This window comes from Giraffa tippelskirchi, chromosome 10, assembly GCF_054371585.1.
Source record: "Giraffa tippelskirchi isolate mGirTip1 chromosome 10, T2T-mGirTip1v1.2.pri, whole genome shotgun sequence".
NCBI classification, from domain to species: Eukaryota; Metazoa; Chordata; class Mammalia; order Artiodactyla; family Giraffidae; genus Giraffa; species Giraffa tippelskirchi.
In genome coordinates, this window is record NC_137284.1 from 148982129 (window position 1) to 148994956 (window position 12828).

At 37.1% G+C, this 12828-nt stretch overlaps 1 protein-coding gene and 2 gene segments (V, D, J or C); 2 read left to right on the forward strand and 1 right to left on the reverse strand.

The window, feature by feature from the left end:
- LOC145523678 (uncharacterized) overlaps nucleotides 1-1189 on the reverse strand; it is a 106192-nt gene extending 105003 nt beyond the window's left edge. For all 11 annotated transcript variants that reach the window (XR_014066816.1, XR_014066820.1, XR_014066818.1 and 8 more), the window contains exon 1: nucleotides 918-1189. The gene's annotated coding sequence lies outside the window, so the exon portion shown is untranslated. The remainder of the gene's footprint in view (nucleotides 1-917) is intronic.
- The window catches only part of LOC145523662 (T cell receptor beta constant 2-like), a 121624-nt gene that overhangs the window by 6616 nt on the left and 102180 nt on the right, over nucleotides 1-12828 (forward strand).
- On the forward strand, nucleotides 6185-6692 carry LOC145523686 (putative non-functional T cell receptor beta variable 23-1). The segment is given in 2 exon segments: nucleotides 6185-6295; nucleotides 6400-6692. Coding segments are annotated over 2 exon segments (342 nt in total).

Below are 12828 nucleotides of genomic sequence, written 5' to 3' on the forward strand. Positions count from 1 at the left end.
TATAAAAATAACACAGGGGCTTAAAAATTCTTAGTGCTAATCTAATTCCTAAGCTGATTCGTTCAAACAAGAGGGTTCTTTTTATGGTTTCCCTAAATGCATTGCATATTCATCATAAATATTATTTTACATAAATTCAACATTTAGTTTTTTAATTTAAAGAGGCAGATATATGATTTTTTAAGTGCAGCGGAAACTATGACTGACAACAGCAAGCTGTACGGTTCGTTGCCAGAGAGGGAAGGGAGGAGGCAAATTTACAAGTTAAAAAAGGAAATAAATTGTTAAAATGTAAATGACTTTTATTTTCAAAGAAATGGTGAAAGAGCAGAATCAGGAAAAAGAAAATTAAAGCAGTTTGAAATCCACACTAGTTGTTTTACCAGCTTTCTCTGCCCTCCCTGGCTGTGCAATGTTAGTCTCATTTTCCATATAATGACCACAAAAAGTAATCATGTCACAAGGAGGTGCTGAAGGGGAATGAGGAGCCTTAGAGAAAAAGTCCCTGCCCTGCTTTCTCCCTGAACCAGCCATGTGCTTCAGCCTCCTGTACTGTGCGGCTTTTTTTTTTTTCTGGGGAGCAGGTGAGGTGAATTTATTGGATTCCAGTTTCAGGACTTTCTCCTTTGGCTGCAAAACCAGGCTTTCTCCTGGGTTTTCACTGCACTTTCTCTCTCTTTCCTTACAGGCTCCATGGACACTGAGGTCACCCAGAGTCCCAGTCATCTGGTCAAAGGAAAAGACCAGAAAGGAAAGATGGATTCTGTCCCCAGAAAAGGGCACTCTTATGTTTACTGGTATCGCAAGAAGCTGGAAGAAGCATTCAAGATTTTGGTTTACTTTCAGAAGCAAGACATTGTGGAAGATACAGCTGTGTTCAAAACAGCGATTTTCAGCTGAGTGCCCCCAAAACTCACCCTGCAGCCTGGAAATCAAGTCCACCGAGGCAGCGGACTCGGCTCTGTAGTTCTGTGCCAGCAGCCAGTCCACAGTGCTGCACGCCAGCTCTTCTCAGAACACACACTCACCGTGGACCCAGCTCAGGAAATCAGTGGTGTAGTAGGAGGGTAGGAACTAACAGAAACCCACCTTGAAAGAGCATTAGCCAGAAAGAAAAATCTGTAAATGGCAACACAGGATGAGCAGAAAGGGAGGTGGGAAACAGCTAGTGGCAACACAAACCCAAGACGGGGCAGGAAGCTGTAAGAAACTAAGCAACTTCCTTCGTCCAGATTCCTGCAATCGTGCAACTTTTAACAGCATCTTTGAGGCATAACATACCCACAACAAAATGCACCCATTTTAGTCATATATTGATGTATTTTGACAAGTTTTTACACCCATGTAACCAGCATGACAATCAAGATACAGAACATTTCCCCCTTCCTAAAACACCCTCCATGGTATTTTACTGAGGTCCTTTAAACTTCTCTAACTATTGCTTTGTATATTTTTCTTTATCAATCATGTCCTGCACATATTTTGTTGAATTTTTCTTAGTTTTTCCTAAAATTATTTTAAGAGATATATTATGAATGCCCTTTTTAATACTCATAAGGAATTTACTCATTAAAATATTTTCTGAGAAGACTTTACATTTTCCCACTTTGATTTAGTCTTTACATTTCTCAGTTGATGTCTCAACCTCAGGATAGAGGTTTATAGAAAAGGACCTTTTCTAGAAGTTAGTGTTTACCGGCAACCAAAACTGAGATCACAAAAGTAGCCTCATTTTCTGTGTGCCTGACTGTTAGTACTGCTCTGCTTTAAAGTAAAAGAGACTAAATCAAACATATTGTTAAAGTTAAGAAGAAGTATATTTTGTGTATGAAAATAAGCCAGTGAGTTAAGAATAATTAAGGAGAATATTTGACAAAGCACATGATTTGCAAAGAAAACTTTGGGTGCTGCCCCTCTGCTGGTCAAGTCTGTGAATACATTTCTTTTTCTTCCCATCGGCCATTTCTACAATTAATATTGTTAAAAGGTCCGTACTACAGATTTACTGCAGTCTCTATCAAAATGCCTATGAACAGAACTAAAACAAATAGTCCTAAAATTGGTATGAGACCCTAGACATTGAAAGCAATCAAGAGAAAAAAAGAACAAAGCTGGAGATATTACAATCTCTGATGTCAGTGAATGCTCAAAGCTATAATAATCAAAACAGAATGGTACAGGCACAAAAATGGACATAGAACTGAGAGCCCAGAAATAATCCCAGGCATGTATGGTCAATTAAACTATGGCAAACAATGCAAGAATATACAGTTTGGAAACAACTTCCTCTTCAATAAGTAGTACTAGTAAAACTGGACAACTACATAAAAGAATTAAATTAGGACATTTACTCACACCATACACAAATATAAACTCAAAATGGATTAAAGACTAACATTTAAGGCCAGAAACCGTAAAACTCCCAGAAGAAAACCCAGGCAGAACATTCTTTGAAATCTATTGTAGCAATGTATCTTTTGATCTGTCTCTACAAAGAAAAGAAACAAAAGCAAAAATAAACAAATGGGACATAATTGAGAGAGTCATTTCCTAGGCAGGTTGATAAGAAGTCTAGGGGTCCCCATGGAGAGAGGGGTCTGGAATTCTCAAGGAGGAGAAAAAGGACAAACTTTTTTTTTTTTCCTCTGCATTCCTTAGTCTTAGTCAAATACACAACTCAGTTGAAACTCTGTACTAGGGATTATACAACAACAATGTATCCAGCTGGAAGACAGTTTCTCCTTCCTGAAAACCTTCGGACTAATCCTGATATCTTAGAATGTATATTATGGGAGTGGGTCTGGAGGATCTTTCTATTGTCAAATGCTAATCTTGTTATTCTAAAATGTAAATTATGGGAGTGGGTCTGGTGAGGTCTTTCCAACCTTCAGACATTCTTTTGATTCAGTGTAATAATTAATTAGAGAATATATAATTCCATTGCTAACACGAGCAAGGGGGGGTACTTTTTCTGCCTGCTTCTGATGCCTATGTCAGAAGCTTTCTCTATCTCCTTTATACTTTAATAAAACTTTATCACACAAAAGCTCTAAGCGATCAAGCCTCGTCTCTGGCCCCGGATTGAATTCTTCTCCTCCGGAGGCCAAGAATCCTGGCCGTCTTTTCGTGGTCCAGCAACAACCTTTCATAATCAAGATTAAAATCTTCTCACAGAAAAAAAGAAGAGGAAAAAAAAAAAACGTTGTGGAAACAAAAATCCAACCTGATGAATGGAAGAAAATATTTGCAAACAATAAAACCAGTGAAGTGTTAATATCCAAAATATCTAAACAGTTCAGGCAATTCAATTTAAAAAACACAAACAACCCACTTAAAAATTAGGCATAAGATCTCTCATCTCCTTTCTTTGTTGCCTTGCAAACAAACCTCTTCTTGCTCCAAACATGGGCATCTAGTGTTTTGTCTCTCTGTGGGTCAGCCAAGACGAACCTGGTCCAGTAGCATTTGGGATAATGATTTGCAGATATCCTGCCATGCCAATAACTCCTTTAATAGTAAGATCTAATGTTACACTTTGTAACCCCCATAGCATCTACCTCATATGCAGTATCTGTAGTTGTCTATGTCAAACATAGCTGATGAATAAGTAAATGAATGTGACCATAATTTCTGTCAAGATTGTGCTGAATTTCAAACCAGCAGAACAAGAAAAAAGAGTGTGAATAAGAAAAGGAGGGGAAAAAGTGATTAAAGATAGATGGCAAATTTAGAAGGAGAACCAAAGGAATCTAAAGAAGTACTGCATTATTAACAACAGCAAATTTAATAAATACTGAATTTAACATAAATATAAAAAGTCAGTTTATTTCTATATTCTAGCAACAAACAGTTAAAAATATTTTTAGGGACAGACCATTTACAAATTCTAAAATAACATATAAAATACATAAAAACAAATTGATTAGGTAAATGAGACTTTAATACAGAAAAGTATTAAATCTTAAAGGAAAACATTTTAAAAATCTGAAATAAGTGAAGATTTATACCATGATCATGAAAAAATTAAACCAGTAGTGTTTCTGCACTATTATCTATGAATTCAATGCAGCACAAAACAAAATCACAATAGGTATTGTCATGAAATTTGATGAAAGTAAACTGAAATTTATGTGGAATAAAGAGAGACTAGGGAAAATAATATTGAACTAGTAGAAAGTGAGGTGGTTTCTCTTTGAATCACCAAACCATTTCCTAATTTAGGACAATGAAAAAGGCATAAGAATTTGCAAATGGAAAATCATAGACTTGAAAGGGCAGCATGCTTATATAGGCATATTATATATGATAGACCTATCACTGCATGTATGCAGAGGAATAAGGCACTACACAAAATGTTCTTCTGGGACAAGTTGTTATAAAAGATTTTAAAAATTAAAATTGTGTACATTATACAAGAATTAAATGCTTTAGTGCAACATTCAAAATGTCAGCTGTTTGATAAATAACTTGTGAATTTATCTTTATGACCTTGGAGTATGAAAGCGTTGCTTATAAAGAATTAAATGTGTACACTCCATAAAAAGAATGTAGAGCCGACTAAATTAGAAATATCAATAAGTCACTTCCCTGGGGTCCGTTGGCTAAGTCTCGGTGTTCTCAGTACAGGGGGCCCAGGTTCCATCCCTGGCCAGGGAACTAGATCCCACAGGCTGCAACAATGAGCCTGTGTGCCACAGCCAAGACCCTGAGCAGCCAAAGAAATACATAAACATATTTTTAAAAAATTACAAAGAGTGAAACACAAGCCACAAAATCAAAAGGTATTAGTAACAAATGTAACTGACAAAATTTGGTAACCAGAATATATAAGGAACTGTTACAAATAAGTAATAGCTAACAAATCAAAAAGAAATATGGGCATAGCAGTGTACAGAAAACACTAGTGGCCTGTAAACAGAAAAAAATATATTCAACAATATAACAATATAAAACAATATTAAAAAAAATAACAATCATAAAAATGCAAACTAAGACTACAGTCAGATACCATTTTATCCTAACAGACTGGCAAAAGAAAAGAATTATGCCAATTGAGTCCTAGATGTGTAACACTAGAAAACACACAATAAAATGTTCTTGAGATCATTTGACTTAATTAATTTGGAAAGCATTGTCTTAATATGTAAAGTTAATGTGGTGACCCTAAGGTTCAATTTTTATATTCCCAGGTATAGAAAAATATTACAACTTGGTTTATAAAGAAAGGTATGAGAATGTAGTCCCATTTGAGGTAGTACCAAAATCTAGAGGAAAAAAACTACTGTGAATAAATTCTAGAATGGATAATAAATTCTGACAAACTAATAAATGGAATTCTACTTATTAATGAAATTGAATTATATAAAATTATATGCAAAACATGAGTTATTGGCACAGACGCATTGTTGAATAAAAAAGAACATGACCAGAACAAAGTATAAACAGAATGAACCCCTTAGATAATTTTCAAAGACATAAAACACTGATTAATAAATAATTACAGTTTCTTACATAAATCTTAAAGTGGTAATAGAAAGTGAGTAAAAATTTGAACTTCAGGATTATGGTTACCTAGACTTGGTAGAAAAGAAGGATAGAATCTAGAAAAATAATAAGGAGAAAATAAGAAAAATAAGAATAATAAGAAATAAGAATAAGAATAAAAGAAATAAGAAGAAGAAGAATAAAAACAAGAATAATAAAAATAATAAGGAGAAAAAGAATAATTCTCTGGGAAAATCTACCTTCCAAACTGATTGCTTCAGGCAAGATCATTCATTTTATTATTTGTCTAGATCCATTGCAGGTTCATCACAAATATTTCTTCTGTATAGTTCAAAATTTGGTTTGTTAACATAAAGTAGCTACTATACCATTTTGTAAGTGCAGTAGAAGTTATGATTGACATACAGCAAGTTATACGGTTCATTGTTTGAGAGGGAAGGGAGGAGGAGAGGGGGCAAACTGACAAACTGAAAAAGCAAATAAATTGGTCATGAGAAATGATTTTTATATTTAAAGAAATGGTGGAAGAGCAGAATCAGGAAACAGAAAATTAAAGCAGTTTGGAATGCATACTGGTTATTTCATCAGCTTCCCTTGTCCTGTCAGCCTATGAAATGTTAGAGTCTCAGGTACCCGGGGACTGGGATGATCACAGGAAGCGACCAGGTCACAAGGAGGTGCTGAAGGGGATGAGGAGCCTGAGGGGAAAAGCCTCCGCCCTGCCTTCTCCCTGCGTCAGCCATGTGCCTCCGCCTCCTGTGCTGTGTGGCTCTTTTTCTCTGCGGAGCAGGTGAGGCAAATGTACTGGATTCAAATTTTAGGACTTTCTACTACAACTGCAAAATCAGGCTCCCTATAGAGCTTTTTGTGAACTTTCTGTCTCTTTCCTTACAGGCTCCATGGACACTGAGGTCACCCAGAGTCCTAGTCATCTGGTCAAAGGAAAAGACCAGAAAGCAAAGATGGATTGTGTCCCCATAAAAGGACATACTCTTGTTTACTGGTATCGCAAGAAGCTGGAAGCATTTGAGTTTTTGGTTCATTTGTGGAATGGAAAAATTACAGAAGATACAGCCGTGTTCAAACAGCGATTTTCAGCTGAGTGCCCCCAAAACTCACCCTGCAGTCTGGAAATCAACTCCACCGAGGCAGCGGACTCGGCTCTGTATTTCTGTGCCAGCAGCTAGTCCACAGTGCTGCACGCCAGCTCTTCTCAGAACACAAACTCACCGTGGACGCAGCTCAGGAAATCAGTGGTGTAGTAGGAGGGTAGGAATTGACAGAAACCCACCTTGAAAGAGCATAAACCAGAAAGAAAAATCTTTAAATGGCAACACAGGATGAGCAGAAGAGGAGGTGGAAAATAACTGGTGGGAATACAAACCCAAGGACGGGGCAGGAAGCTGTAAGGGTCTCACATTCCCCAGTTTGCAGAGTATCTGGCAAAGGAGACACAGGATGTGACCTTGATGGGTTTCTGACCATCTTTATTAAAACATGCAGTTCCGCGCTTTTCATCTGGCAAAGCTGTGCCTTCAGACATAAGGATCAACTGTCTTCCATGGGGACCCTGATCACCTGGCTCAGCACATTCATTGATCCAGACCCAGAGACTCCTCAGGGGTTCATGGCTGCTTCTCATCTGTCCCTGACAGAGAAACTGAGCAGAAAAACCAGCATCTCCCTTCAACCAGATTCCTGCAATCGTGCAACTTTTAAAAGCAACTTTGAGGCATAACATACCAAAACAAAATGCACCAATTTAGGTCCATATTTCAGTACATTGTGACAAGTTTTTAACCCATGCAACCAGCAAGAGAATCAAGACACAGACCATTTCCCCTCCCCCAGAATCCCTCCATGCTATTTTACTAAGGTCTTTTTAACTTCTCTTACCATTGCTCTGTATATTTTTTATTGAATATGTCCAGCACATATTTTGTTGAATTTTTTTAGTTTTCTCTAAATTTTTTAAGACATGTATTATGAATGTACTTTTTAATATTCATGTGGAATTTATTTATTAAAATATTTCTTCCAAGACTTTGCATTATCCCACTTTGATTTAGTCTTTACATTTCTCAATTGAATTATAGAAATTATAGAAATACACCTTTTCCAGAAATTAGTGTTCACCAGCAACCATACCTGAGATCACAAGAGAATCCACATTTTCTGTGTGCCTGTTAGTATTGTTCTGCTTTAAAGTAAAAGACACTAATTCAAACATACTGGAAAAGTTAAGAAGAGATACTTTTTGCTTATGAAAATAAACCAATAAGTTAACTATATTTAAGGAGAATATTTGACTGCAAAGCACATGACTTGCAAAGAAGAATTTGGGTGTTGCATCTCTGCTAGTCAAGTCTGTGAATTCATTTTTTGTTCCTCTCATGGGCCATTTCTAGAATTAATATTGCTAAAAGGTCTGTACTAGAGATTTAATGCAGGCCCTATCGAATGCCTACAACAATTTTCACAGAACTAGAACAAATAGTTCTAAAATTTATGCGAAAGGCACAGAAGACCCTAGATAGTAAAAAGCATTCAAAAGAATAAAAAAAAAAAAAACCCACAAAGCTAAAGGTGTCATACTCTCTGACGTCAGTTAATATTATTAATACAGATCTATAATAATCAAAACAGAATGGTATTGCCACAAAAATGGACATACAATTGAGAGTCTAGAAATAAACCCACAAAAACATAGTCAGTTAAACTATGACAAAGAATGCAAGAATACACAGTTTAGAAAAGATTGTCTTCAATAAGTAGTACTGGTAAAACTGGACAGCTACATAAAAGAATGAAGTTAAAACGTTTTCACACCCCACACACTTACATAAACTCAAAATGGATTAAAGACTGACATGCAGGCCAGAAACAATAAAACTAGAAGAAAACACAGTCAGAACACTCTTTGACATATATTGTAGCAATGCATACTCAGATCTGTGGAAACAAAAGCAAAAATAAACAAATGGATTAATTAACCTTAAAATCTTCTTACAGAAAAAACAAACAAACAAAAGAGAATCGGTGACGAAAGAAAAAGATAACGTGCTGAATGGAAGAAAATATATGCAAACAAAATAATCAGTAAACCATTAATATTCACAATATATAAACAGTTCAAGCAACTCAATATGAAAAACACAAACAACAAAATTTTAAAAATGGGCAGAAGATCTCTCATCTCTTTGCTTGATTGCCTTGCAAATAAACCCCTTCTCTGATGCAAACGAGCTTCCCTTGTGGCTCAGCTGGTAAAGAATCCGCCTGCAATGCAGGAGACCCCAGTTCAATTCCTGGGTAGGGAAGATCTGCTGGAGAAAGCAGAGGCTACCCACTCAAGTATGCTTGGGCTTCCCTGATGGCTCAGCTGGTAAAGAATTCACCTGCAATGTGGGAGACCTGGGTTTGATCCCTGGGTTGGAAAGATCTCCTAGAGAAGGAAACTACCCACTCCAGTATTCTGGCCTGGAGAATTCCATGGACTACAGTCCATGGGGTCGCAAAGAGTTGGACACGACTGAGCGACTTTCACTTTCACTTTCTGCGGCAAACCTGGGCGTCTAGTGTTTTGGCTTCATGTGGGTCAGCCAAGATGAACCTGGGCCAATAACAGTTGAGAGATTGATGTGCTTGCTAGGTGGCACTAGTGGTAAAGAACCTACCTGCCAGTGCAGGAGATATAAGAGACAGTCCTTTGATCTCTGGGTAGGGAAGATCCCCTGGAGGAGGGCAAGGCAACCCACTCTGGTATTCTTGCCTGGAGAATTCCATGAGCAGAGGAGCCTGGCAGACTACAGTCCATGGGTGGCAAAGAGTCAGACACGACTGACTATCACTTTTGCTTTTACCTTGGCATGTGGATAACTCCTTTAATAGCAGGATGTAATCTCACACCTTGTAAGCCTCATAGCATCTACCACATATTTAGTACCTGTGGTTCTCCAAGTCAAATATAATTGATAAATACGTAAATGAATGGCACTAGTATTTCTAGTGAAGATTTTGCCAAATTCCAGCCAGCAGAACAAGAAAAAAGGCTGAGAATGAGAAAAGGAGGGGAAGAAAAGTTTTAAAAGACAGATGGCAAATTTAGAAGAAGAACCAAAGGAATCTAAAGGTGCATTGCATTATTAATAATAACAGATTTAATAAGTTTATTGAATTTAACATAAATATAAAAAGTTTATTCCATATATTATCAACAGTTAAAATATTTTTTTAAAAGAGATCATTTACAAATTCTAATGTAACATATAAAATACATAAAAACAAATCTATTAGGTAAATGAGACTGTAATTCAGAAAAGGATTAAATTTTAGAGGAAAACATTTAAAAAATCTGAAATAAGTGAAAATGTATACCATGATCATGAATAAGTAAAACCAATGGTGAGAGTATTCCTAATTTTGCACTATCATCTGTTTGTTCAGGGCTGATCAAAATCACAAAAGATATTTTCATGAAATTTGATGAAAGTCATCTGAAATTTAAGTGGACAATACAGAGAATAGAGAAAATAATGTTGAACAGGGACAAAGTAAGGTGATTTCTCCTTGAATTATCAAATCATATCTTAATTTAGGATAATGAAAAAGGCATAAAGAAAGAGACAAATGAAAATCATGGATTTAAAAGGGGAGCATGTTTAAGTAGGCATTTTATATATGATAGAGCCATCACTGGAGGTATGCAGGGGAATAATGCAATGTTCTTCTGGGACAAGCTGTTATCCACAGAAAGAAGGATGAATCTAAATTCATTTTCACAGCCTAAGCAAAAATAATCAGTATTAAAGAATCAAATGCTTACACGCAACCTTAAAATGTTAGCTGTCTGGTAAATACCTTGTAAATATATCTTTATGATCTTGGAGTACAAGAGCATAATTATAAAGAATTAAATGCATACCCTCCCCAAAGAGAATGTAGACTCAACTAAATTAGGAATACCAACTTAAAAAAAGGCATTACAAAGAGTGGAAGACAGGCCACAGATTGAACAGATATTAGCAGCACATGTAACTGACAAAGTTTGCAATCAGTAATATGTAAGGAATTGGTACACGTAAGTAATAGCTGAACATTCAAAAAGAAATATGGGCAAAGGGCAGTGTACTAAAATCACTAGTGGCCTATAAACAGAAAAAATATATTCAATCAAAAAGCAAGAGAATTCAAGAAAAAGGTCTACTTCTGCTTCACTGACTACACTAAAGCCTTTGACTATGTGGATCACAATAAACTGTGGAAAATTCTGAAAGAGATGGGAACACCAGACCACCTGATCTGCCTCCTGAGAAACCTGTATGCCTGTCAAGAAGCAACAGTTAGAACTGGACATGGAACAACAGACTGGTTGAAAATTGGGAAAGGAGTACGTCAAGGCCGTAGATTGTTACCCTGCTTATTTAACTTATATGCAGAGTACATCATGTGAAATGCTGGGCTGGATGAAGCACAAGCTGGAATCAAAATTTCTGGGAGAAATATCAATAACCTCAGATATGCAGATGACACCACCCTTATAGTAGAAAGCGAAGAGGAGCTAAAGAGCCTCTTGATGAAAGTGAAAGAGAAGAATGAAAAAGCTGGTTTAAAACTCAACATTCAAAAAACTAAGATCATGGTATCTGGTCGCATCACTCCTGGCAGATAGATGGGGAAACAATGGAAACTGTAACAGATCTTATTTTCTTGGGCTCCAAAATCAGAGCAGATGGTGACAGCCACGAAATTAAAATACTCTTACTTCTTGGAAAAAGCAATGGCCAAGCTAGACAGCATATTAAAAAGTAGAGACATTTACTTTGCCAACAAAGGTCTGTCTAGTCAAAGCTATGGTTTTTCCAGTAGTCATATATGAATCTGAAAGTTGGACCATAAAGAAGGCTGAGCACCAAAGAATTAATGCTTTTGAATTGTGGTGCTAGAGAAGACTCTTAAGAGTCCCTTGGACTGCAAGGAGATCAAACCAGTCAATCCTAAAGGAAATCAGTCCTGAATATTCATTGGAAGGACTGATGCTGAAGCTGAAGCTCCAACACTTTGACCACCTGATATGAATCCCTGACTCGTTGGAAAAGACCCTGATGCTAGGGAAGATGGAAGGCAGTAGGAGAAGGGGACGACAGAGGATGAGATGGTTGGATCACCAACTCGATGGACATGAGTTTGAGCAAGCTCCGGGAGTTGGTGATGGGCAGGGAAGTCTGGTGGGCTGCAGTCCATGGGGTCACAAAGAGTCAGACATGACTGAGGGAATGAGTAGGCATGCACATATTAGCAAAAGTGAATTACATAAAATTATCTGCAAAAATACAAATTATTATCACAGACATAATGCTGAATAAAAAAATGACACAGAAAAAAGTATAAACAGAATAAACCTTTTAGATAAATTTCAAAGATATAAAACACTGATTAATATATAATTTACAGATTCTTACATAAGTCTAAAACTGATAATGGATGGAAAGCGAGTAAAAACTTGAACTTGGGGATTATGCTTTCCTAGACCTAGTAGAGAAAGAATGATAAAATCTAGAAAAATAACACAGGGACTTAAAAATTCTCAGAGAAAATCTGTCCCCTAAGCTAACAGTTTCAGGCTAGATGACTCATTTTCTTATTTCTCTAGATGCTTTATATATCCATCACAAATATTTCTTTTGTATAGTTCAAAATTTGGCTTGTTAATATAAAGTAGCTGCTGTATTCATTTGCAAGTGCAATAGAAGCTGTGACTGAAGTACAGCAAGTTGTGTATTTCATTGCCTGAGAGGGAAGGGAGGAGGGGAGGAGGCAAACTGACAAGATAAAAAGCAGGTAAGTTACTGACGTGTAAACTGATTTTTATTTTTAAAGAAATGATGAAAGAGCAGAATCAGGAAAAAGGCAATTGAAGCAGTCTGAAATCCACACCAGTTGCTTCCCCAGCTTTCCCTGCCCTCCCAGTCTATGAAACGCTAGCATCTCAGGTACCCGGGGACTGTGATGACCACAGGAAGAGACCACGTCACAAGGAGGTGCTGAAGGGGGCTGAGGAGCCTGAGAGGAAAAGCCTCTGCCCTGCTTTCTCCCTGAGCCAACCATGTACCTCCGCCTCCTCTGCTGTGTGGCTCTTTTATTCTGGGGAGAAGGTGAGGTGAATTAACTGGATTCTAGATTCAGGACTTTCTCCTGCGGCTGCAAAATCAGGTTCCTTAAAGGGCTTTTTCTTCACTTTCTCCCTCTTTCCTCACAGGCTCCATGGACACTGAGGTCATCCAGAGTCCCAGTCATCTGGTCAAAGGAAAAGGCCAGAAAGCA